The following is a 26796-nucleotide window of genomic DNA, read 5'->3' on the forward strand; positions in this document are numbered from 1 at the left end:
AACAGTCCCAATTAACAACACTAACCAATCCCTACTTCCTTTTTAGCCAATCCATACTTCCTTTTTAGAGCAAAGAAACTACATTATCTATCTTCTGGTCATCTGGCACTTCACCTGTGGCCGTGAAATAATCTGTGACCTAACAACAATACAAGCCAGGAATATTCCAAGCAATTATTCTTACAAAGCCTCAGTTGCTCGTTCTCTTAAAACCACTTGAAACATGAGTACTTTAACCCCTACCGATGAAACAAGCCCTAACTTAGTCAGGGTCTCAGTGAAGATCAACAAACCAAAAGAAGCAAACGTATTACATGGTGCAATAAGAAAAGTGAGTGAACAAGTTTTGATCTCTTTATAGCTGTTACTTCTGGGCAACATCTTCAAAAGGCAAAGCAGATATTGTACCAATATTATTAGGATCGGTGACGAAGTCATGTTTTACATCAACTACATACAAGGGAATGCAAGAATAACTGCCAACAATACCCTGAATTAATAGCACTGGAAACAGCAAGCTGCAAGAAAAGTTCATGTCACCTACCAATATCTGTTATTGTGTCGCCCCTGTATCTCTGAAGAATTGATCTGCCTGTCTCACTGCCAAACAGAAAATTTTTACAGTTGTCTGTAAATTGATTCACTCTATACTGAACATTCTTGTACTTGCTTGTCATGAGCTTTATTTGCTAGGACATTGTTTACTAGGTGAGGATGGTCATTGACCATACCAATACAGGCTTGCTTTTACTCTTACACTCAACCTTCCATTTGCCTTTTTCCATGACCAAAACAGCCTCTCAGTCCTCAAACCAAACTTGTCCTCCAGACTAGCACTACATTAACCTGAGGAGTACACCATCTTCATCTTTGCCAGCTTGCTATTTAGTATCAAGCTTTACATTTTGGGGACACAAAGTGTAGACTTGGTGACTGCTTTGCAGAACATCTATGTTCTGCTCACAAAAAAAGACCCTGAACTGCCTGTTGCCAGCCACTTCAATGCACCACCCTGCTCCTTGGCCAACATCTCTGTCTTTGGCTTGCTACAGTGTTCCAGTGAAGCCCAACGCAAGCTGGAGGAACAACACCGCATTTTCCACTTGGGGACCCTACAGCCTCCAGACTCAATATTGAGTTCAATAATTTTAGGGCCTAAACTCTCCATGTCCCAGGCCCCCACCCCACACACCACCCCTTGCTACCACATAGCCTGCCACAACACACCCCCTGTTGTTAGTCACTAACAGTCCCCATTAACAACTGTTCACCCTCTCAGCCTGATCGTTAGCAACTCCTCTGTCTGTCCAACTGTCTTTCTCTCTCTCTGGGCTCTATCCTATCATTTACTCCCTACCCCACCCACCTCCCTATTTTCTGTATATAAACTGACGTTTTCCCAGCCAGGATCAGTTCTGTGGAAGGGTCACTGGACCCGAAACGTTAACTCTTTTCTCCTCCACAGATGCTGCCAGGCCTGCTGAGCTTTTCCAGCAACTTTGTTTTTGTTTGTTGTTTATATTTTGCCAACTTTTTATGCAAGTATTCACACTGGGAAAGAGTTACCAACATGTTTGCAAATCAATTCATAACTATTTGCAACTAGCGTGATTTCTTTTATTTTTCTAACTTTACTTCTTGCTTTACTTTTCTAACTTTCTTTCAACTATATGATCTCATTCCCAAAGGGGCACTGTTTCGTATTCAATCTACACCACCTATAAAAACCATTTCCTTCTTAGGAACACATTTTACATAAGGATAGCGGTACTACTTTTTCTAAATATCTGAAACAGTCTCTTTGGGCTCACAGTGCCAACTCCCGGGCATTGAAAATATACTTTGTCATAGTCACATGCATCCTCTTTTGAAATAGACTAGCACACCTTCATCAAAGTTTTCCCTACTCTGTAGGAGCATCCTCTCAGCATTTACACCATTGCTTAGGTAAATAAAGATGTGATGATATTCTCAGATAATACAAAGTACATTCTATTTCCTTCACACTAAATTTTGGTAACAAGTGAAATTTCACCTTAAAGCAAAGAAGTTTGCTCTAAATCAACTTTACCTTTCATCATCAATGCCTGTTTATATAAAACCATAGGAACTAGGAGCCGGAGTAGGCCGTTCAGCCCCTCAAGCCTTATCGGCCATTCAGTAGGATCATGGCTATTCATCATTTCTCATATACACTTTCTTGCTCTTTCCCCATAGCCCTAGATTACCCTACTAATCAAGAATCAATCATCTATCTCAGCCTTAAATGTACACAAGGGCTCTGCTCCCATAGCTTTCTGAGGCAAGGGGAACCCACTAAAAAGAAATTCCACCTCATCTCAGTCTTAAATTGGCACCTCTTTATTCTAAGGCTATACTCCCAGGGCCTCATCTCTCCCATGTCGGGAAAAGTTCCTCTCATTAATGTCTTTAAGGATCCAATATGTCTCAATGAGATCACCTCCTGTTCTTCTAAACTCCAATGAGTAGATAAATATTTTGATAAATGATAAGTTCCAAAGAATCATAATCAGGCTCAAAAATTTAACTGCTTAACTTAACTGTCAGACTTGCTGAGTTTCTCCAGCATTTTCTACTTTACATATATTGAATCACTTTCCAAATCCCTTTTCTTTTTCTCACTTCTCCCTTTCCAAATTACCTCTTTACTTCAAGCCTTCTCATTCCCTTTTTAGGTTCAAGTCTTCTGCATTTTTCTTTTTCTTTAAAATCCTCTTTCTATATTCATTCTGTCATAAACTGTCATTTTCCCTTTTTCTGATGTAATTCTGGAGAATTTTACATGAGCAGTTGCAGAAACATCCTTTGCATTCTCATTTTTCATGTAACAAACTCTAATTTAGCTAGGGTATCACAGAAGATCAACTAACCAAAAGAACTAAACTATTGCATGACGTAGTGAGAAAAGCCAGTGGACAAGATTTCATCCTTTTATAGCCAAATTAGTATCAACATGAAACACAAATTAACAGGAAAATCATGATCAATAGAAATTACACATTCAATAGCAGATGCAAAGATAGAACACATAGCATTGTCACATAGCCCACACAACATATGCACTTCGGCATGATTTGAGCCACACCATAAAGTCCTTCAAGACATGAGGCTGGAAGGGCTGAATGGGCTATAACAGTTCTGTGACTGTGAAGTATACAGCCAGACCAATGTCATGGTCAATTTCAAAGATTCTAAAAAACTTACTTCAGAAATATGACCTGGGTTTTGAAGCTGCAAACGACAGCAAAACTGTCAGCGGTTGCTGTAATTGCTCCTGAAACAGCAACCTCGGGAGCCAGTATGTGCACAATTAGATGTGATTTCATTCTCTAAAATCAAGTTAACAGTGAAGGAATAATCAGTGCCTTTTACAGCCTGGTTTGCTTTCTGTCAGAATACTCCACTGATATTAGCTACTTACACTTTTTGATAACATTGCTGTTGTTAAAGCTCTGGAAAGCCTTGACTTACTCTTATATTCAAATTAACAATGGCAAAGGGGAAATTCACACTCGTGATAGGAGGCAGCTTTAGGACATAGAATATAGAACAGTACAGCACAATACAGGCCCTTCAGCCCACAATGTTGTGCCAAACTTTTACCCTAAACCTAAGGTCTATCTAACCTCCACTATTACCTTACACTATCATCCATATGTCTATCTAATAGCCACTTAAATACCCCTAAAGAGGTTGACTCCACGACCCTCTCTGGCAACGCATTCCACGCCCCTACCACTCGCTGAGTAAAGAACCTACAACTGACGTCTCCCCTATATCTACCTCCACTCACTTTAAAACTATGCCCCCTTGTAATAGCTACCTCCACCCTAGGAGGTGGGGTCAGCTTTCCTGTTCCTCCGATGCTGCCCTTTCTTAGAAGTGAGCAAATAAATATAACTTCTTCACCACTGACTGTGAGAACTCTCAATGTTTACATCTTAGAACAATGTTACGCATTTGGATAAAACAAAGAACTACAGATGCTGGAAATCTGAAACAAAAACAGAAATTGTTGGGAGAAATTCAGGTCTGGCAGCATTTGTAGAAAGAAAGCAGAGTTAACACTGAGCCAAATATAACCCTTCTTCAGAACTGGCAGGTGGAACTTACCTTAAGTAGTTCTTGTAGTAGCAAGTGGTGTTGAAGATGAAGCTAGGTAAATGTAAGAAAGTGGAAAAAATAGAAAGATATGCCGATAGGGTAAGATGATGTAAATTGGGAAAAGGCTTGCATAGGGCATTAACATAGGTTTTTGGGCCCAATGGCTTCTTTGTGAAATGCAGGAACATGAGTCAGCCATTCAACTTCTCAAGCCTGTTCTGTTATTCATCTAAATTACAGCTGAGAGGTACCTTAAATCCAGCTTCCCACTTTTAGTTCAGCAACCATTAAATCTCATTCTACTGTGACTCTAGTCTCAGGTTTGGCATTTCCAAGCAACCTGCCGCCTCACTTTTAGCTTCGCAAGTTTAAAGTCCCAGATTCCACAATGCTGTGTGGAAACTAAGTTTCTGAAGTCATCCTGTGGAGCTGGATGAACACAGCAGGCCAAGCAGCATCTCAGGAGCACAAAAGCTGACGTTTCGGGCCTAGACCCTTCATCAGTAGAGGAGGATGGGGAGAGGATTCTAAAGTAAATAGGGAGAGAGGGGAGGTGGATCAAAGGTGGATAGAGGAGAAGATAGGTGGAGACAAGCTTGGGAGCCCTGCAGCCCAATGGCATCAATGTGGATTTCACAAGCTTCAACATCTCCCCTTTGCCCACTGCATTCCAAAACCAGCCCAGCTCATCCCCGCCTCCCTAACCTGTTCTTCCTCTCACCTATCCCCTCCTCCCACCTCAAGCCGCACCTCCATTTCCCACCGACTAACCTCATCCTGCCCCCTTGACCTGTCCGTCCTCCCTGGACAACCTATCCCCTCCCTACCTCCCCACCTATACTCACCCCTACAGGCTTCATCCCCGCCCCTTTAACTTGTCTGTCTCCTCTCCACCTATCTTCTCCTCTATCCACCTTCGATCTGCTTCCCCCTCTCTCCCTACTTATTTCAGAACCCTCTCCCCATCCCCCTTTTCTGATGAAGGGTCTAGGCCCGAACCATCAGCTTTTGTGCTCCTAAGCTGCTGCTTGGCCTGCTGTGTTCATGCAGCTCCACACTTTGTTATCTCGGATTCACCAGCATGTGCAGTTCCCTTTATCTCTGAAATCATCTTGACTGGCCCGAATCCATTTTTTGATCTCATGCTCCTTTCTTCAGAACTCTTCCAAATTAATCTTTCAGTGTTCTTTGCAACTTTGTTTCCAGCTATACCTTTCAGTGCATGCTACGTAAGTTGGTGTTGGCAGCAAACCTAGATGTTCAGTTCCCTATTTCTTCATAACGTCGAACTCTTTCTACAACGAGGATTAACAAAGTACAAAGATAATCAAGTAACAAACACCTACCAATGGGAGAGAAATTCTTCCTGTATGTAAACCAGAGCCGTGAGGTGACATCTGCAAAGATCTCATCTTTATCTGGGAGGGGAAAAAAGAATGAAAATACCATCACTCATTGGCCTATTTCAGGTTGCTAGAAGACTTAATTTAAAGAACAAAAAACTGCTTTTTAAATAATCTAGACACAAACATACTTTCAAGATGAGTCAAGTAACTTTAGAGCCAAATAATTGTTTCATTTATAACATCATCAATGCTTGATCGGCAATAAGACAGCCAATTTACACAATGGAAAGTCCCACAAACAGTAACAAGATGAACTGATGTGTTATGTACTTGTAATGGCTTTGGAGAAATATCAGTCAGGCCACTGAAGAGGAGGAGCAATTTCTCCCGATCAGTAACTTGGGGTGGTTTAGCTTCAACGTGTATATAAGGCCTCAAATTAACATCTCCTCACAAAGACAGTGTCTGAGACGATGCAAGCACAACTTCAGCGCTACATTTATGTCAACAGAGTTGATATTCTTAATTCTGCAATGATGTTCAGGCAGATTTACATCATGGCAAATCTACTGACTTCCTTAAAGAGATACATAATCTTTTGATGTAGTGACAACACAAACTTTAATTTTCTATTCTGCCCTTCAGAAGTTCTAATGTACATTTCAAGTCAAATATGAATCTTCAGGACAATAGTAAACTGGCATTATGGAGATGGATGTGCTATTATTTATAGAACATTAGTTAAGCACCATAACATCATTACAGATAATCACCAAGTAACATTTCTAAACGACAAACCTCATTTGGTAAATCAAATAAAGGTGGAATTGCACTGATTTATTAAAAGCATAGCATATAGGAGGTGTTGAATGCCCATGTCATCCACTACAAAGATATCTATATTAAGTGTCAGCAGCTCAGGGAACTTTGGCTCTGGATTAACGAGCTGGCATTTGAGCTTTAGAAACTGATGCACCAGGAAAGGGGAAAGCTGCCTGGGCACTTTGTTCGGGGAAGCAGTCACATGTGTTAAGAGTTCGTTGTTAGTCAGGGATAGCAGAATGTGACTGAAAGACACATTTGGAACAAAGACAGCAATGGAGGAACCAATCTGTGCAATACGTTTGCTATTCTCGCAACTTACATGGGCGACAGCAGTGACGACAAGCAACTTGATCTCAGCATTGGGATACAGGGGCATTCAAGGCAGGGAGTATAAATGAATGTAGTTTTCACAGAAGACTGCATAATTAGCAAATTGCTACAGCTGTCTGGAGACAAGAGAGAAGCTGTGTTGCCTGCCAGGTGCCAGACCTACGGACATCTTAAGATGAGAGAAACTTTGAATGGAGGGGAAGGTCCTATCGCCATTGTTACGCCTCACTGGGGTAGTGTGTTAGAAATCAAGCCCTGCCATCCCAAGAGTTATCACAAAAGTTAAAGATTTTAAAATATACGTTGAGATTCCGACCCAGGTTGACAGAAAACAGTGAACAAATTTCCATATTTAACAAGGATGACTACTTATTACAATTAAAACAAACTCTAGCTACAGATGAACAATTATGAATTGTTGACATATATCTCTACTAGTTAAAACATGAACTCACTTATAAAACTTCCCTTACACATAACAGACTAACAAATGTGTGCCATGGGTGGAGGGAAAGACTGGGATGGCATATAAAAATGACCCCTGTCCACAAGACTCCCTGAAATCATCCTTTTGGCTTGTCAAGACATGCTGCTCCTTGATCTTCCTTCACTTGCTTTTGGGAGGCATAGGAAAGCTGGTTTATACGTGTAAAGTCTACTGCTCAAAACAAAAAGCACCATTTAATGTAATTGCTAAGGAGAAGTAAACTGGCTTTCTTCAGGCTTGAAATGCTTCTTTTTAACTGCAGAGACAAGGGACAGTTCCTGCCCATTAAAAGATACAATAGCTTCTCCCTCAAAACATTCACACCCATAAGTTGTTCAGCTACCTGGAAGCCAGTCACATAACTATTGTCAGACAGGAAGGTTTCATCATTGGATAACTGTTCAGACTTTCACAGACTAATCAGCTACTTGTTGCTGCTGAAGCTCCTTTTGAACACAACCCACTGGGTCCAGCTTGTTTGTAACTAGATTTCCTGCACTGCTTGAGCAACAGCTGTGTAAACAGTACTTATAACGAGTGTTAGTTGCTTTTAAAAATGTGCACCAATCTTTGGCTTTTAAAACCGACCTTTCTCCATTTCAGTACACAATCAAAAATGCAGAAAAAGAGAAAACACAGTCTTTACACTGTGGTCTACATTGTTATCCGCACGAGGGGTAGAGCTGAGTAAAAGGTTATGTTAAGCAAGTATGTTAAGCTAGAGGCAAATTAAAAAGCAGAATTCCAAAGGTTATAACACCTGCATACTCCGAGCCACAAGCAAATTGGCATAGAGCAAATAAGATCAGATAGTTGAATGTGTGACTGAAGAATTGGTATAGGAGAAATGGGTTTCAATTGACAGACACTTATCAGTAGTCAAGAACGATGGTGCTGTAGTTTTGGGACAGCATTTACCTGAGCTGCACAAAGGACCAGTATTTTGAAAATCATAACATATAAAAGGTGGTTGTAGTGAAGAGTTTAAAACTCAGCAGTAGTGGGGGAAAGGGGGTGTAGAAGGCAAGACTGCAGCATAATGAAGCAGTTAATAAACACTCACAGCGTGACAAAGAGTATAATTTAATCAGAACAAATTTCACATCCACTCTCAAAACTAGCAGTTCTCCGAACTGAGGTGGGCACTGCATCATGTTAGTCTAATCTGAATTCTATATTAAGAACTTCAAGTAGATGCACAAAATAGGCTTTGTTTAGTTAACAGTTCCAAGGCTGAAAAGAATGGAGTGATAGAATATTGCTCCAAGCAGGCAGAACTTTCAAGATTTTTTCAAAGTGAAGCATTTGTAGTTGGATGAAAACAACTTGAGTGAAAATTACAAGGTAAGATATGCATTTGAAATGCTAGACTATATCTTAATTATCACACCAGCAGGTAGGAGGAAATATTAGTAAAAATGATAAAATTAAAGGCTCTGCACAACATTCATAACAAGATGGACAAAAAGCACAAATAATAAATGAAAATATGACAGTCCTTAGTGATGTTATTGCAAAGTGACTGTGCCTGAGACCTAAACATTCAAGGGTATCTGAATTTCAAAAAGGAGGTGGGTAGCTCTGTTATAAACAATGACATCAGAACAGCAGAGAGTAATGATCTTAGTTTGGAAAATCGAAATCAGTTTGGGTGGTGGCAGCCCGAAACGTCAGCCTTCCTCCTCCTAAGCTGCTGCTTGGCCTGCTGTGTTCATCCAGCTCTACACCTTGTTATCTCAGTTTGGGTGGAATAAGACACATGAAAGGAAGGAACTCACCAGCATGAGTAGTTTAAAGTAGGGCAGAGTGTATATCATGAAATCATGGGGCTTTTTATAATCTTGGGTAATTTTAATATAAATATAGATTAGCATGAATTGAAGTGTCAAAGGTAGCCTAAAGAATAGTTCAGTGTTTTCAACAGAGTTTCTCAGAACAATACGTTCGAAAATCAACCAGGGAACATGCCATTTAGATCTTGAAATGTGGAACGAAACAATTAATTAGTTACCTCCTCATAAAGGATTCTGTATGTAGGAATGATCATGACGTGATAGAATTTCAAATCCAGTTGGCCTACTTCTGTTCTTATTTGTTATAATCTTATAAAAATTGTCAACGATTAGGTGCATGTGTCACTTAAATTTCTTGGATATGTGCCAATCAATACTTGTAAAGAAGGGTCATAATGTTTTAGTTGAAAACTGTTCAAAGTTTGATGAGATATCAATAATCAAAAAATTAATAATTTGCCTTACTTTTTACACTTTATCCTAATGTACATTTGGAACATTCCTGTTTCTTTCCTGACTTTGTAACACACTTATCAAACCATTCTTGGAACATGGCATGCAATTCTAGTAACCCAACTTCAAAAAACATGTGTGTATTGACAACAGGACAGAACAGATGAGCAGAGAAAACATGATAAAATCTTCACTTTTGCAATGTAGAAACATGGTGATCATGGAAAATCTTGCCTAAATTCACAAATACGTAGTGGTGTAAAGAATAAGGAGTGTCAGAACAGTTTTCTGAATGGGTAGACACATGATGAACACAGAAGCATGACGTGATACTTTTTGGTGAGAACAACAGAGCGAGGTGTTTGAACAAATGGTTGAACTTTAATGGGGGTGCAGGAGAAGATGGAGCTGGAGATTTACACACAAATCTTTGAATGAGACAGGATAAGTTGAGAAAAACATTTTGGAACCTTAGCTGTATTAATAGCATTGTGGAGTACAAAAGCAAGAAAATGATGATAAAGACTGAAACAACTGCAGATGCTGTAAATCATGAACAAAAACAAAAGTTGCTGGAGAGGTTCAGCAGGTCTGGTAGCATCTGTGAAGAAAAAAACAGCGTTAACGTTTTGGGTCCACTGACCCTTTGCCAGAACCGTTGTTGTTGTTGAAAATGATGGTAAACCTGTCTGAAAGATTGTCCAGCCTGTAGCTGGAGTATTATATTCAATTCTGAGCATCTCATGTTAAGAAGGACGTGGAGACGGTACTGGAGGCATTTATTAGAATTGTACCCAGAATGAGGAGCTTCAGTTATGTAGGGTGACCAGAGACGTCGTGGTTGTTCCTCTTGGGGCTGAGAAGGTTAAAAAGGTTTGATAAATGTTCAAAATCATTAAGTAATTTCATATAACAGGCAGAAACTGTTACCCGTCACAGAAAGATCAGTAACCAGACAACACAGATTCAATATGAGTGGTGAAATAATAAAAGATGAAATGGAAAAAGAGGAAAATATATTGTTTTTACATGGCATGTTTGCAAGATACAGAATGTACTGCTGGAAAAGAGTAATCAAAGCACATTCGATGGAACTGGTTAATATTTCAATGGGAGGTTAAAAAATCAGGGCTGTAGAGAAAAAACAGGAGAGTGGATCTAGTTAGATGGCTCAAGCAAACAGCAAGGACAGACATAATGGACTTAATAGCTTCCCTCAGAGTGAAGCCAAACACTTTCTTTAAAATAAGCTCAGAAGGATCAGAAGATATAAATGGAAGTAAGTGAAAAGTACATATCAAAAACAAAAGAGCTGTCAGAACAAGATCTTTTATTCAGAAGGTTGAAAATATTTGAATGACATTGACCAGATCAGACTAAAAGATAGTATTTCTAAATTAACTTGGCCACTGCTCTGAATTAAGCAAATTAAAGGATATCTCAAATGGCCTTTATTGTTTCAACTTGGTTTATAAAAAAATGAAACCACAACACAGTTACTGTAAAGTACTGATCATACTAATTTATCTGACTTTCAAGAGAGAAATTGAGTTTCATTCTCTCTGGATGTTGTGATATTATCCCACCACAACCATGTAAAGATACTGTACCTTCTTGTGATTCTGGTTCAGTTTCTTTTCCAACCGCCCAACAATAGGTATGTGCTGCAAAGTTAGCCCAGCAACAGCCAGCCTCTGCTCTAGTCTAATACCAGAAACAGTCTACTTCCCAGCAACTGCCATCATCACAACCCCCTGCCAAACCAGTCTCCCTGTGAACACTGTGTCCCAGTACCTGTGAGTGCACTGTATTTTGTTCCTAAAATCCAAACTGGCTCTGTTGTTTCTGGAAAATCTTCAAAATCGCCAAACCTCAAGGTATCGTACGTTAGAGTAGCTGGGAAGAAATAAGAAAATAAGTTACAAACTATGAGAGAATTCTGAAGATGAACAGTTTCAGAACTTCCATCCTCTTTATTCCATCTCAGCCATCACCCATTCTTTTGTAAACGCATTAACACAAACGAGGTGACATTGCCGGTCAATGATGATGGTTTGCCAGCTTCTGATGCTGTGCCTCATTTTATATATGTAACAAGCTAACTGATGCTTTCATGATTTTTTTTTCGGTTACACCTTTAGATGTCAAAATGTCTAAATTCGAGGACCTTCACAACAGCACTTTAATAATTGGACATCTGATGTCATGAGGTTTTGCAGCCCTGGTACTGCAATTAGATTCATCCTAAATTTCCTATTGGTTCATACTGCAGAAGTCCCTTCATTCACTACTCTTATCCAACCTTTGGTCCCAACTTGTTCAATCAAGTTTTTGAGCATTTGGTGGGGGAAGAGGAGGTAGGGAACATGTGTCAAAGACAGAGTGGGGAGAGGGTTAGGCAAGATGAGAGAAATATAATGAAGTGGAATGCATAAGGATGGCAGAAAGGAGAAGGCAGGAAGATGAGCTGAACAGGGTGATGAGGGTACATAGATGACAGAGATAAGGTTTCAATAGACAGCTATAAGAGGAGGGAATGGGAGGCAATGGGTTAATGGATAAGACATAAGCAGGGGAAAAGATGAAAATGGAAGGTAATAAATTGCAAGAAGACTGAACAGGAAGACAGTTTGGGAGGGAAGCTGAGGATGTAGTCCTACTGGTCAAAAGGCTTCAAAACCAACATGATGAATGAGAGGTTGCCATTTGGGTGAACACATCAGAGAAAAGGTAAAATAAAAACAGCGTTAGAAAAACCCCGGTCTCTTTGAAGTGACAAATCAAACTCTAAAGGTTAACTCTATTTGTCTCCAGAGATGCTGTCAGACCGGCTGAGTTTCTCCAGCAATTTCTGTTTTTATTTAAGAACTTCAGTATCCAGAGAACTCGGTTTTTATTCCGTCAGATAAGGTGACGGGAGTGTTCCTTTTGTATTATTTCCTCTCTAGTCAGATCCCTTCCTCAACCCACTAGTTATCATCCACAAGTTAAAACATAAAAGCAAGTATTTAAAGATCACTTTCGCTTTTGTTTTGAAATGTGGCTGTCAAGATTGCTTTAAAACCACATTGTATCAGGTTCCTCTTTTTGTTTTACTACAAGTGCCTTTTATCGGGGAACAGGTTCTCTGTATGTTTCAAATGACGGCCATTCAGCTTTCAAGAAGTAAATTTGAAAGAAAAATTCATAAATAGCTGTTTGGTAGCACAGAACTTCAAAAGAAAGAGACATTCTGTCAACACTTGTCATATTACATCCATCAGGGCAATTCACAAGAATACCGATAAAGGGTAAAAGCAATATTTATATTTTATGAGCGAACAATGCTGAAAAGCTTTGACATATTGTGCCTTTTTTAAAGGTAATACTCAAATCAATTGCACAGATTTGTCTAAACGTGACTGAGAGATCAGACATTGCATGGAAATGGTCGATAAATATACATAAATGTACTGTTTTATCAGTAAAGAATAGAATACTACAGGATCTCATGTTGCAAAGAATTACAAATGGCTGTAATTGCAATAGGTATTGTGGTGTGGCATGAGAGGGGTCTGGTTATGAAGCATATAGGGAACTAGTAGTGGGCTTGGCATTTCAAAACAGCAAATTGACAGGCTGCTAGAAACACATTAATTATCAGGTTATGTCCATCTGAGCTGTTGATATCTCCATTGGAGTTTATCACGAGTGGCTGGAACTTTGCTTAAAGAATATTCACGAATCACTGATTTATTATCACTCTCGCCTCTGAATTCCAAAAAGTCACAAAAATGTAATCCAAGCCAACACACTGGTGCAGTACACCCTTTGTATTGCCCTGCTGGAACAGCCTCTTTCAGATGATATTAAAGTCAGGAGCTGACAGCTTGGAGGAAGCAAAGAATCCATGAGTCTAAGCCAAGGAATTGTAAAAGATCGCTCCCCACTATTCCTGCCAATAGTTAATTCTAGGTTAATGTAATGTGAATTACTTGATCATTATTATCTCGCTCTATGGGATCCTGCTGTTCACAATTTGGCTTCGGCATTTCCCACCTCACGGCAGTGACTACACTGTAGTCCCAAGGTGGTGGAAGGCACTATGTAAATGTAGAGTTTGTGATGCGTTTGTTAATTGTGTTGGACTGACTGGAAGACTTGAGAGCAAAGAGGATGGAACAGTAGTTAGGAGATCATAAGGTCAGGAATTGGGACAGGGTCGGGAAAGTAAGCTGTGAGCAGGATGCAGACAGGCTAAGAATTAGGCAGTTTAAATGCAGCAGATGTAGACATATTGCCCATTTTGATACGTTGTTGATAGAGATTAGGAAACGTTACTGTTTAGAGGCATCCAGGTGACTATATACAAGAATCTGTTAATAAGCAAATGCAGTAAGCAGCATGTCAGTCCTTTAGGCAAAGAGATTGGAGCAGAATACATGTTGCTGTGATTGTGCAGTGCCTTAATGAGACTGAACCAGCGTCTTAACGAAGCATGGAGCTTCACCAGAGTGCTATCAAGCAACATTTTGCATCAAGCCACATAATGGGACACATGATAAAAACTGAGTCAAAGAGGCAGATTTTAAGGTGCAATTTAAAGGTAAAAAAGCAAAACAAGCAAAACAAAGAGGCAGAAAAATCAATGGACTGAATTCCAGACCTTAGACACTAGGCAGCTGATGTTGCAGACTTGCAACATGCTGATGAAAAACAGAATAGGGCAAAGGGCGGATGCTTGTGAGTTAACCAGAGCTAATGTTAAGAAAGCACGAAAAGAAGACCCCGTCAGTGATCCTCTGATTCAGACTGGACAGTTAAGGTGGCAAACCAAGGGAATGTAGTTGTAGCCACCTGGAAGATAGTGGAGATATACTGGAGGAAGATGGGGTGGCCAATTTTATGACTGTGAAAGGTAAACCATACTAATGTCATTTGTGATTTTATCACAGCCCTTTCAGTATTGTGGTACAAAGTTGATTGGAGAGATTTATAAAGATTGCTTGCAAAGATGGGCAAGATTTGGAAGCTAACAACATCTTCAAGGTCTTTGGGAAGGTTGAAGCTGGGGAGTTAGTTTTCAAGGAAATGGAATAAGGGTTATTTTTGATGATGGGTGATGACATCAAATATGCAGGTGTGGGATACAGTACCTAATGAGAAGGGACTGTTAACCAGTATCAGCTAACACAGGAGTCCGGAAGGGAAATTAAGCACTCAACTAATTAATGGAATTAAGAATAAAAGGGTTGAAGGAAAGTTACGTGTATAAGATGTGCTAAGGGAAGAAGAAAAAGCAAAGCAAAATGTGAATTCAGCACCAGGTCACTGAAACCTTGACCTATTGGGCTAGGAAATTTAAAAGGAAATTACACAGAAAATGGATTGGATGGCCTTAGTGACAAAGAAATCCATGGGCTCCACAGGCAGAACAGATGGTGGAAAGAGGCTTAAGAAGATTGTTTTGAGTACAGAAAAGAAGCCAGTAAGTTATCCTTCCATTTCAGGATGAACCTGGAATAATGAGCAGCTTTGGCAAATGAGATCAGGACCAGATGGTGGTACTGCTGTCCAGAAGTTCGAGCAGTGAGTGGTTGAAACTATTGCCCCCATATCTGTACAAGCTTGCTTCCCACAAAGGCTATGGGGAGAATGATCAAAATGACAGAGGTAATAACTTTAAATGAAGACTGGGGAAAAGGTATAACTGAGAACACGGTTGAGAATAACAGCAGAGGATATGAAAATGACTGAGGGCTGAGACAGGCAATTATTTTGGAAGGGGCAAGGCAGTGCACAGCCTGCACCGAGTGGGATTCTAAATCTTCTGGTTATATTGATCAGCAAAGGTTTTCCTCTTGGCCCAGGTTTACAACCCCGTAGTCAACAAGATCCACCTGGCTCCCAATGATTACATTCTACATAAATTGTAGAAATTTAATATGTAGGTACTAACTATTTAGAAGGCAAATTGCATTTTAGCTTTTATTTCACAGGAGCTTTTGTATTAAAGTAACCTTGCTGTACTTTTGCATTATACTGGTGAAGGCAATGATGTACAGTTTTCATTCTGATACCCAAGAAGCATTTGCCCAAGAGGGAATGTAATGAAGATTTGTAGATCTGGTTCATCACAAGGAAGGGATTTTCCTAACAGAAGAGATTGCATTGACTAGGGCAATATTTCCTGGAGTGTGGAGGAATAAGAGGCGATCTATTTGAAATTACATCATTCACAAGGGTTTTGACAAAATGCTGTTTTCCTTGGCTGAAAAATAGAGATCATGGGGTCACAGTTTCAGGATAAGGGGTGATTATGTAGACTGAAATCAGTAGACATTTTTTTACTCAGTGTTATATATTTTTGGTATCTGAGAATGCTTGATTGTTGAATATATTGAAGACAGAGGTTAATAGATTTTTGAATGTTAAGGAAATACAGGGGAGATAGTGATGTAGTAGTAATGCCACTGGATGAATAATCCAGAGGCACAGGTTAAACTCTAGCAAAATGGTTTCAAAGCCATCACAGTGGCTGGTAAAATTTAAAAATTCAACCAATAATAAATACAGAATTGAAAACTAGTCTCGGTAATGGTGACTATGAATTTGCTTTCCATTTAGGAAGTCATCTCATTCATCATCATCATCATCATCATCCTTTAAGGAACAAAGTTTGCCACCCTTACCTGGTCTAGTCCACATAAGACTCCAACCCTCAACTACCCTCTGGAACAGCATTGTCAGCCACTTACTTCAAGAGTTATTAGGAATGGGCCACAAATACTGGTATTGTAGCAATGCCCAAAATTCCATGAAAGAACAAAGGAATAAACAGGGAGATTCCGCAGGAAGGTGAGGTAAATCAGTGAATGTATGGCACAGCAGGCTGAAAAACAGGCAAATGGCTCACTCCAACTCCTATTTCTTTTCCTACATATTTTCATGATGCTTCCAACAATAATTTAAAACTTGAAGGATGAAACTTCACATAACTAATTTTTTGTGTAGAGAGATCACTGCAAACTACCCCTTATCACGTGTTAAAGCATGAAGACTGGAATCAACAAATTTTAACTTTGTCATATCTATCACACAAATACACCTATTTCAGAGATGGCAGGAACTGCAGATGCTGGAGGATCTGGGATAACGTGTACAGCTGGATGAACACACCAGGCCAAGCAGCATCAGAGGAGCAGGAAGGCTAACGTTTCAGGTCTGGACCCTTCTTTAGGTCAGTTGTCTCAATTCCAAGACATTCTTCAGACACCAATTTCACGCTGTTCAATCTTGCACAGAGGCAAACAGTAAATGGTATTTTTAACAATACTGATTGCAATGTTTCTTGTTGCTGTAGCAGTGTGGCATAAATGATAAATGGATTACTCTTACCACTGGCTTAGCAATTAATTATGGGCCTGTAAAATTAAGTCTTATTTAGATTCTTTTATGACAGGTTGAAAGGAAAGCATGGTAGAGAAACAAATTTCCAGGAATTTTTAAAATTATTTTAATGATTCATAAAATAATCTCTTTTAATCCACAATTTTGTATCACAGCATTGAATTCCAGGAGTGAGGTGAAAGCAATGACCTTTGACATCAAGGTCACATTTGACTGAGATCGGCATCAAGGAATTCCAGCAAAGCTAAAACCAGTGGGAATCAGCAACAAACTCTCCGCTGCTTTAAGTCATACCCAGCACATAGGAAGATGGTTGTGGTTACTGGAGAGAAATAAAACCAAAAGAATTGCTGGACACAAAGTTGCTGGAAAAGGTCAGCAGGTCTGGCAGCATCTGTGAAGGAGAAAACAGAGTTAACGTTTCGGGTCCGGTGACCCTTCCTCAGAACTGGTTATTGGAGGTCAGTCACCTCAATTCCAAGATACCTTGCAGGAGGAGTTGTTTGGGGTAGTGTCCTAGGACCATCCATCTTCAGCTGCTTCATCAATGACTTCACTGCAACCAGTATCTAACGTCCTGACTCACAGCGCCTGGCCATCATCTATAAAGGCACAAGTCTGGAGTGTCTGGGACTCCCTTCTTGCCTGGATGGGTACAGCTCCAATACCATTCAAAAATGCTTGACACCATCCAGGTCAAAGCAGCCCAGTTCATTCCACCACATCTACAAGGATACACTCCTTCCACCAACGATGCTGAGTAGCAGCAGTACTTGGGAGATGCACTGCAAAAATTCAAAGATCATTTGACAGCACCTTACAAACCCATGTCCACTTCCATCGAGAAAGACAGGGCAGCAGATACATGGGAACACCTGGAAGACCCCCTTCAAACCACTCACTATCTTGTCTTAGAAATATAGTCGCTGTTCCTTCAGTACCACTGGATAAACATCCTGGAATTCCCTCCCTCAAGACATTGTGGATCTACCTATAGTGCATGGACTGTAGCAATTCGTGAAGGCAGCTCACCTCCGCCATCTCAAGGACAACTAGGGACAGGCAATATTTGGTAGCCAGTGATGCCCACGAGTGAATTAAAAATTTCCTACCAGTTTACTCTATTTGTCAAACTGTTGCAAAACACGAATTAAAATCTGATACATTTACAAAATTTAAAATAAATAAATAAATACAAAAGGAAATATGTCGTAGATTCAATGTGGGTTGTTGACAAAGATCAGTTATCAGTCTCTCAATTGGAGTTATTTTTCTGTCCGATTGCTGATTTTTGTGTTTAAAGGTTTGCAGACAGTTTACCGTACAAGTATGTTTCTCCAAGCATGACTGTGAGCTGCTCAGTAATTGAAATTTTTGTTTGTAACTGTATCAGGACCAAAAAATTTCATGAAAAGCATGCTATGCTACTTCAAACTATTGCCATGAAGGCACTACCATTAAAAATTTGGAGTCATGTTTCAACGATTATGAATATTCATCCATTTAAAAAATTAAAGGAGGTAGAGAGTAGGGCTTGCGTTTTTTAAAACTTAGAAAAGGTCACAATAAGGATATTTCACATATTTTCATACTGGTATGAACTAACCACAGAAATGTTGACTTAAAAGTGGGAAAGGGGAAAAAAAATTCTGACTGGGTTTTGGCAGGTATATAATTTTTGCAAGCTCCAGAGACATTTATTGTGTTTCGGTCTCTCTCTCTCTTTCTCAAGTTTCCTATCAACATATTGAATTGTTGAATGTTCTGAGAAAGGAATCCCAGTCTGTTAAAAATAAGTGAATGTTTTTGGAGGTCTGCTGAAACTGTTTAAATTCCAAAATCACTACTCAATGCAAACAAGATACACGTTTCTATTTGCCTGTGGCCAATCCATCGTCCAAAGATTTCACAATGGTCCATTGTTGGAAATTGTTAGTTGAAGTGGCAAATTACACTTCTTTTTCTTCTCAATTTATCCCTTAACTGTGTCTGTCAGAGTATGGGTTATATAGAACATAGAGAACATAGAAAAGTACAGCACAGTACAGGCCCTTCGGCCCACGATGTTGTGCCGTGGAATATTCCTAATCCAAAAGTAAAATAATGTAACCTACGTTCCCCTCAATTAACTGCTGTCCATGTGCATGTCCAGCAGTTGCTTAAATGTCACTAATGATTCCGCTTCCACGACTACCACTGGCAAACTATTCCATGCGCTCACAACTCTCTGGGTGAAGAACCTCCCTCTGACGTCTCCTCTATACCTTCCTCCTAACACCTTAAACTATGACTCCTCGTGGCTGTCAATCCTGCCCTGGGGAAAAGTCTCTGGCTATCGACTCTATCCATGCCTCTCATTATCTTGTACACCTATGTCCCCATGTCATTGACTCTTCAACTAAGGGGAACATCTGCTTTCCCATATTTTTCCCACCTGTTTTCCCAATCTTGGTGCATTTACTAAATAGCAAACACTGCGGCTTCATGTGGCCTACTTTATTACAGTGAAAACGCCTGAGCTTTTTTATTTCCCTTTCCCCTTAATTGGTTTACTTTTCAACCCTTAGTAAAGTATCTTTTCTGTCTTCAATGAGATTTCCTATTCCCTGACCACCTGCAGGATTTCCCATTTCCCCAGTTTCTTCATCTCACAGATTGAAATTGATGTTGAAAGCCAAACTTTCATTTATGAACCAACTCATCATCATCTGCCTTTTCTGCAGCTAATCTTGCACTCTTAACCTTCTGCTCTTCCACATGAGTTCTCATTACTTCAGGGAAATGTTTGAACTGTTCCAAAATAATTGCCTCTCGAAGAGTGTCATATGTTTTGATGGCGTTTTCAATACCCTAATTCACCCATCAAAATTACTTTGTTTGATCCTTTCAAACTCAATGTATGTTTGAATAGGTTTCCTCTTTAGATTCCTGACACTTTTCTGATTTTAAAGGTAAGTGTAAGATGCTATGTTCCACCTGCAATTGATCGGTCAAACTAGTTGACATTAAAGCAGAACACATTTATCCATATACTTTAGTTAAATAGAACAAAAGAAAAATATTAAAAAATTGACTTTGCTTTTGGAAAACTTAACAGAGTAGTCAGTTATGATCAAAGAAAATTGGGTTTTAGATCATAGATACTAGATTACCTCTATGTTTCTGTGTTATACTTAAGTTACATGATAATAAATAAATTGCTAACTTTTGTCTAAGTTATAAACTTGGTCATCCAAAATCTGTCATTCATTGAAGTCTGATAAAGAATAACTGAGCAATTTTGAGAGTCACTGAATGTTTTGGTTTCACTCTGTTGTGAATCCAGTGATAGCAAGCCAAACAAAACTAATTCTCCCTACCTCTGTGTCATACTAATATCTCAAAACTATTCAGTGGCGCAGGCTTCTTACTCAAAATATGTTGCACAACTGTGGACACTATGGGGCAATTTAGCATGACCAATCCAGCCAACCCGGCACATTTTTGAACTGTAGGAGGAAACCAGAGCACTAAATGTGTGTGTTCATTCATAAATAGAGGACTTGCTGGGCCACAAGGAAACCTAAGGTTTATCTAATTTAAAACATTATGGAATCATTGTAAATGCTCAGATTGGTCAATCAAAAGGTCTACAATAGGTCCAGATATGAGACAACCACAGTGTTAGAAAGCTCTGGGAACCACAAATTGAGAATCACCATTTCTGCCAAGCTGATTATTCACGTCATAGATTATGTCTCAGTTTGCACATACAGGTATTTCTGCTATAAAACATTTTGTTAACTTGAATTGGCTGTAATGTGATTGATGAATAGTGGATGCTGTTTGGATAATGTGAACTTTCTACTATACAAGTACAGTGATTTCCCTATAATGCAATTTTCTATGGCAATTTTTCACAACATGATTTTCTATAATACTAGGCCACACAAGAATGCAACTATCACATTATATGAGAACTACCTGTAACTCTATCCCAAAATACAAAATGCTGAAAAATGTTACTAATTTCAATGAATCACGATTGTCTGCTTCCACTTTCTGCCGAAGGTATCTGTTCCTTACATTGACCATTGCTTTACTAAAACAATCCTTGAACTGATTAATTTTGAATTTAGCAGCTTTAAGCACTGGCTGCAGTCTCTGGTTCCACTCAGGGGCAACAGCCATTCGTGGTCCATATCTGTGGTGTCAAAATTTCATCTTGCATCTTTGAAACATGAATCTCCAAGGCACTAATTTGAATAATCTTTTAAACCTCTCAATGCACAATCATACCTCACCTTTCTGAAGAGCCAATGGTACAACTGGGAAAACTCAATTCGACCTCACACGGCACATACTGTACTGTGTGTTCATACATTTGCAGAGGATTTTGTAACAGGCACAGGTGTTTTAAAAATTGTACTGACCCAATGGTGCATTCAGGCACAAATCCACCTGCAGAGTAGCAAGCAATATGCTGGCAGCCATGCCACTGGTACAGATTAGGAGGTAAGCTTTGTGTCCAGACTTTGGACTACATTGTATGAATTTTTATGTATATTAAACTGGCATGGTTCAATTCCAGCCTCAGATGACTGTTTGCATGGCATTTGCATATTCTCCCAGATTCTATGTAAGTTTCCTTCAGGTGCTCCGGTTTCCTCCCACAGTCCAAAGATGTACAAACTAGGGGGAATGGCCATGCTAAATTATCCTATAGGGTCCGCAGTTGAGCAGGCTAGATGGGGTAACTAGAGGATTAGGGGAATAGGGTGCAGAGGGGGAATGCTCATTGGAGGGTTGGTGCACACTCGATGGGCTAAATATCCTCTATCTGCTCTACAGGGATTCTCAGTTATGAAATATCAAATCAGACCATGACAGAAAATGTCTGACACACCCCATCGCAACTATCTAGAACTTGAAAACAACATTTACACCACCTCTCAAATCTTTGCTTTTCTGGAGAGAGCTTGGGCAATTTACACAAACATTCCTCATAATCGAGCCCATTTATTTCTTCAAATGCTCTTCCATATCCTTCTAATAGCCATAGTTTCTCTCTTGAAATTTGCACATAAAGACGCTATGCAGTCCATCAAGTGGGGGCACACATACAAATTATGCATAAACGAGTAATATTATGTCCCTATCTCAACTTGATTATTTATTGTATCCCGAAATCTGATTTCCTTGGCATTCAGTTTTGCAGAGTTAAGTCATTATCTGGTTTCAGTGTTCATAGAATCATAGAATCCCTACAGTGTGAAACAGGCCCTTTGGCCCAACAAGTCCATATCAAACCTCAGATCATCACACCCAGACCCATCCCCCATAACCCACCTAATCTACACCTCCCTAAACACTACGGACAACTTACCATAGCCAATCCACCTAACTTGCACATCTTTGGACTGTGGCAGGAAACCAGAGCACCCAGAGGAAACCCAGGCAGACATGGGGGGAACGTGCAAATTCCACACAGACAGTCGTCCAAGGCTGGAATTGAACCCTGGCATTGTGAGACAGCAGTGCTAACCATCGTACCACCATGCTGACATCATTTTCTTAAACAGAAAACTGTATTGCATTCATATGTCTAGAGTCCTATTCCTCCTTTTCCAATTTCTACCACTAAACCATTCCTCTGACAAGAAAGTAAATAAACTAGCTAGCGAGAAAGAGAAATTGCAATTACAGCTTACATCCTAGAATATTCCAAAACATTTCATAAATAAATGAATGATTTGTTGGAAGTGCAGTCATCACTGCAATGCATGATTAATGGAAATTTATCATGAGCCTAATCAGAGAGGAACTCTCCTAATACCTCAAAATGACATTTCACAAAGGCAACTTTAAAAACCGCTGGCAGTTGCCCAATTTATATATGTTGGATCTTGCTGTATAGTTGGAATGTTAACAACAAAGAGCGTAGGCAGTCAGGGAATGGTATAGGAACTAGGAACAGAGGCACAATTAGAGAATAGAATTATAGAATGGTCATAGTGCAAAACTGTTCAGCACATCACACTCCCTGCGTAAGAACTGAAGTAGTTCCACTCCCCAGGTTTTTCCTTGTAATTCTGCACTTTGCCTCACCTTTAATGCTTGCCCAATTTCCTACTGAAAGCCCAACTAAATCTGCTTCCACCACGATCTCAGTCACTATATTTCAGAATCTAAACGTTTGCTGTGTAACCAATTTTTTCCATGTTGCCTTTGGTTCTTTTGCCAATTGCATTAAATCTATGTCATTTTGTTTTCAGCCCTCCTCCCTATCTTTCTTCCCTTTTCTCTAGCACCTCAGCCCACAAAACTGATGTCTCTTATCTCTGGAACAGCTCTTGTTATTATCATCTGCACTAGTAAAAGACTTTTGCTTCCATTTTCCCCTCATTTAAGTTTCTCCAAAGGCTCTCATAAATCCGACTGCAGTTTTAACAGAGCTACATAATAAAAACAAAAGATGTGCAAATAAATATGTCAATGCTGTGCAATATATTTGTAGATCTCTCAGCACTTCAAAGCAATGTCACAAGTCAGATCATAAACTTGCAAAAAAATTTCCACTGCCATCATTCTATCTGGTTGAAATCCAAGTAACACTGTGTTAAGTGCATTCACCCCAAGCTGTTTTCAACAGCATTCTTCATAAGCAGGAGTGTAGAGTACCAAAGCACGAAGGTAATGCAAAATATTGACAAATCATTGGTTAGACAGGAGTTGGAATATTGTGCTAAGTGTTGGGCAACACACTGTAGAAAGGACTAATAGCCATAGGAAAAAAAAAATGCAGAAAGGATTGAATGATAGGCTGCAGGTTAAGAAACTTAAATGAGGGGAAAATGGAAGCAAAAGTCTTTTACTAGTCGAACAGAGAAGGATAAGTAAAGAACCATATTTATGAAAGTAAATTAAGTCAAACTGACAAGTCAAGTAATAATAATTTTCACTGCATGGTGAATTATATAAACGTAAGCTTATATTTAAGACCACATGGCGGATCTATGAACGTAGATACAGAATCTCTAACAGTTTTTAAAAAGGTGGATGAATTATTGAAACATTGTAGAGGAGTTAGGACTTAATGAACAGCCTCCTGAAAGCTGACAGCCACAGTGGCTATAAAGGATGTAAAAACTGAAAGTCATTATCAAGCATAGCTATGCAAGTAATAATAGAAAAAAAAATCTGCTAATGCTAGAAATTTGAAATAAAAATTGCTGAGTGTACACAGCCACAGTGTAAAGCAGATAAAGAGTCTTGAATATAATCCTTCCAATGAATTTTAATATACCTGTTCTTTCCTGACTCATTTAACTGTCCTATGATCTGTACATCCTTGTTTGCTATGATCTGCCTGAAGTGCACATAAAACAAAGCTTTTCACTATATTTAGGTACATATGACTGCAAGAAATCAAATCAAATAATCACAGTAAGATGGAGGCTCCTCTAATTCCTTAGATAGGCATAAAAGATGGCATAGAGGAGGATACTTTTTCCTCCAATATCAGGGAGACATATTATCAAGTTATCATTGTGGGATCTTGCTGTGTGCTGAATGACTGCACTGTTTCTCACATTACAGAGATAAAGTGACAGCCCTTAACATCAAGGCCACATTTGACTGTATGTGGCATCAAGGTGCCCTAGCAAAACTGGAGTCAATGGGAATTGGGGAAAACTCTCCATTGGTTGGGGTCATATCTGACATGTAGGAAGATGGTTGTGGCTCTTGGAGGTCAGTCATGTCATTTCCAAGACACCTCTGCTGGAGTTCCTAAGGGGAGTATCCTACGCCCTAGCATCTTCAGCTGCTTCATCAATAACCTTTCCTCCATCATAAGATCAGAAGTGGGGACGTTTGGCAATAATTGCACAATGTTCAGCACCAGCACAACTCCTCACATACTGAAGCAGTCCACGTTCAATCTTAACACAAGGGCAATATCCAGACTTGAACTGAAAGTGGCAAGTAACATCTATGTCATACTATACCAGGAAATGATAATTTCTAAAACACAGACAATCTAACAATTGCCCCTTGATTTAATAGTATTACCATCACAGAATCCCCCACTATTAACATCCTGAAGGTTACCATGATGAGAAGCTCAACTGGACTTGCCATACAAATACAGTGGCTACAAGAGTAGGTCACAGGCTAGGAATACTGCAGCAAACAACTCACCTCCTGAGTGCCCAAACTATGTCCATAATCTACAAGGCACAAGTCAGGATTGTGATGGAATACTCCCCATTTGCCTGGATGATTGTGGCTCCAACAATATAAGAATCCTGACACCATCCAGGACAATGCAGCCTGTTTGACTGGTACCACATCTACAAATATCCATGCCTCCCCATCATCACTGCTTAGTTGCTGCAGTGTGTATTATCTACAAGATGCACTGCAGAAATTCACCAAAGGTCCTTTGACAGTACCTTCCAAACCCATGACCACTCCCATATAGAAGGACATGGGAACACAACCACCTGCAAATTCCCCTCCAAGCCACTCACCATTCTGTCTTGGAAATGTTTCTTTAGCATTGCTGGTTCAAAATCCTGGAATTCCCTCCCAAACAGCATTTTTGGTTTACCTACAATATATGCAATCAAGGTGGACAGCTCACGGCACCTTCTCAAGGGCAACAAATGCTGGACATGAGCGTCACTGGCTGGCCAATGAGCTAACATTAAAAAAAATTTACAATAGTGACTGTAAGTGCACTTCACTTTACAAAGGCACTTCATTGGTGACAAGCACTTTGAGTCAATTTAATGTTGTGAAATGAGCCATGGAAATCCCTTCTTGCTTCTCAAGTAATTACATATCAACTGCTGCATTACCTGCATTGCTAACTTCCTTCTGACTCAGTGTTCAAACTAGGCTTTCCATATCATGATTACTTTCTTGAAACAGCATTAGGATATACAGCTGCACAAACAGTAATTATCATTCACTATTAATAACTTCATAAATTAGAAGACAAAAACTACACCATGAAATTTTTCACCCGCAGTAAATGTTGTGACTACCGATTACTACCAATTGTTTTTTTTTGCTGCTTCTCCTTTTCTAACTGGCAATTTACAAAAGCAGAACTACACAATTCCACCAAGAAAATTACAGCAATAAATTTAGATCAAAAACAGTCTTTGAGATAGTTCCTTATCTCCTGGCCTGCCCATTTTAATATCTTTAAGATATTTGTTGCTTTTCCAACAGTAGTAAGGGACCGGTGTCTAATCCACTTGCACCTCACAAACAGCAGAATCACTTGGTGACATTCTGAATGACATCAGATTCCTTGTTCAATGGCCTACAATTGAAGCCTTGAGAATTCACTTCTGTGCTGACAGCTCACCATGTGATACCCAAGTGATAGCAACTACAACTCCTAACATTCAACACCCACTAACTGGAGACTTGCATATCAGATGGGAAACAGATATCCATTATCTGAATCTCGGCAGTTACAGCTAAGATCAAAAACCACAATCCTCGACAACTACCTGCAATTCATGACAAGACTGTTGATACAATATGGTTATTGGTGGTATACGCTATTGCAATAGGCCCACCACAAATTTACTTTCCAGTTTTGTTCAAAAGCTTTAAAACCAAGTGAGCAAATTCCAGACTTCAACAGAAGTCACTTTTATCCCTAACAAATGCTACAAACATCTTATAATACTTTAAACTTTAAAGTAAGCAAAAGGTGAGAAGTACTAAGTAAACTTCCTCAATGAGGAAACCATACAATGCAAAGCCTCCTAAACTACAAGCTCATACCTTAACCTTCCTCTCAAACCTCCAAACAGATTGTTCAACTTTTGTGATGTTTAGAGTTTCAAATGATTTGATGCCCAAATTATCACACTGAGTGTTGCAAAAGAATTAGTTCATAACTTTCATTCCTTGTGCAATTAATAGGCTGTAAGGCTAATACATAAACTAGAATCTTATGCAAAGTCAAAAAAATCTAAACCCCATTTTACTGCAGAACCTATTAAACAAATTGCAACCAATCTTTTCCATCAGTATCATCTGC

At 39.4% G+C, this 26796-nt stretch overlaps 1 protein-coding gene across 1 annotated transcript in view; it reads right to left on the bottom strand.

The window, feature by feature from the left end:
* The window catches only part of atg4b (autophagy related 4B, cysteine peptidase), a 76366-nt gene that overhangs the window by 29911 nt on the left and 19659 nt on the right, over positions 1–26796 (bottom strand). The window contains exons 2-3 of the mRNA XM_048542228.2: positions 11154–11255; positions 5472–5543 (exon numbers count right to left, since the gene is read on the bottom strand). Coding sequence (XP_048398185.1) covers positions 5472–5543; positions 11154–11255 — 174 coding nt within the window. The remainder of the gene's footprint in view (positions 1–5471; positions 5544–11153; positions 11256–26796) is intronic.

Source organism: Stegostoma tigrinum, chromosome 14 (genome assembly GCF_030684315.1).
Source record: "Stegostoma tigrinum isolate sSteTig4 chromosome 14, sSteTig4.hap1, whole genome shotgun sequence".
NCBI classification, from domain to species: domain Eukaryota; kingdom Metazoa; phylum Chordata; class Chondrichthyes; order Orectolobiformes; family Stegostomatidae; genus Stegostoma; species Stegostoma tigrinum.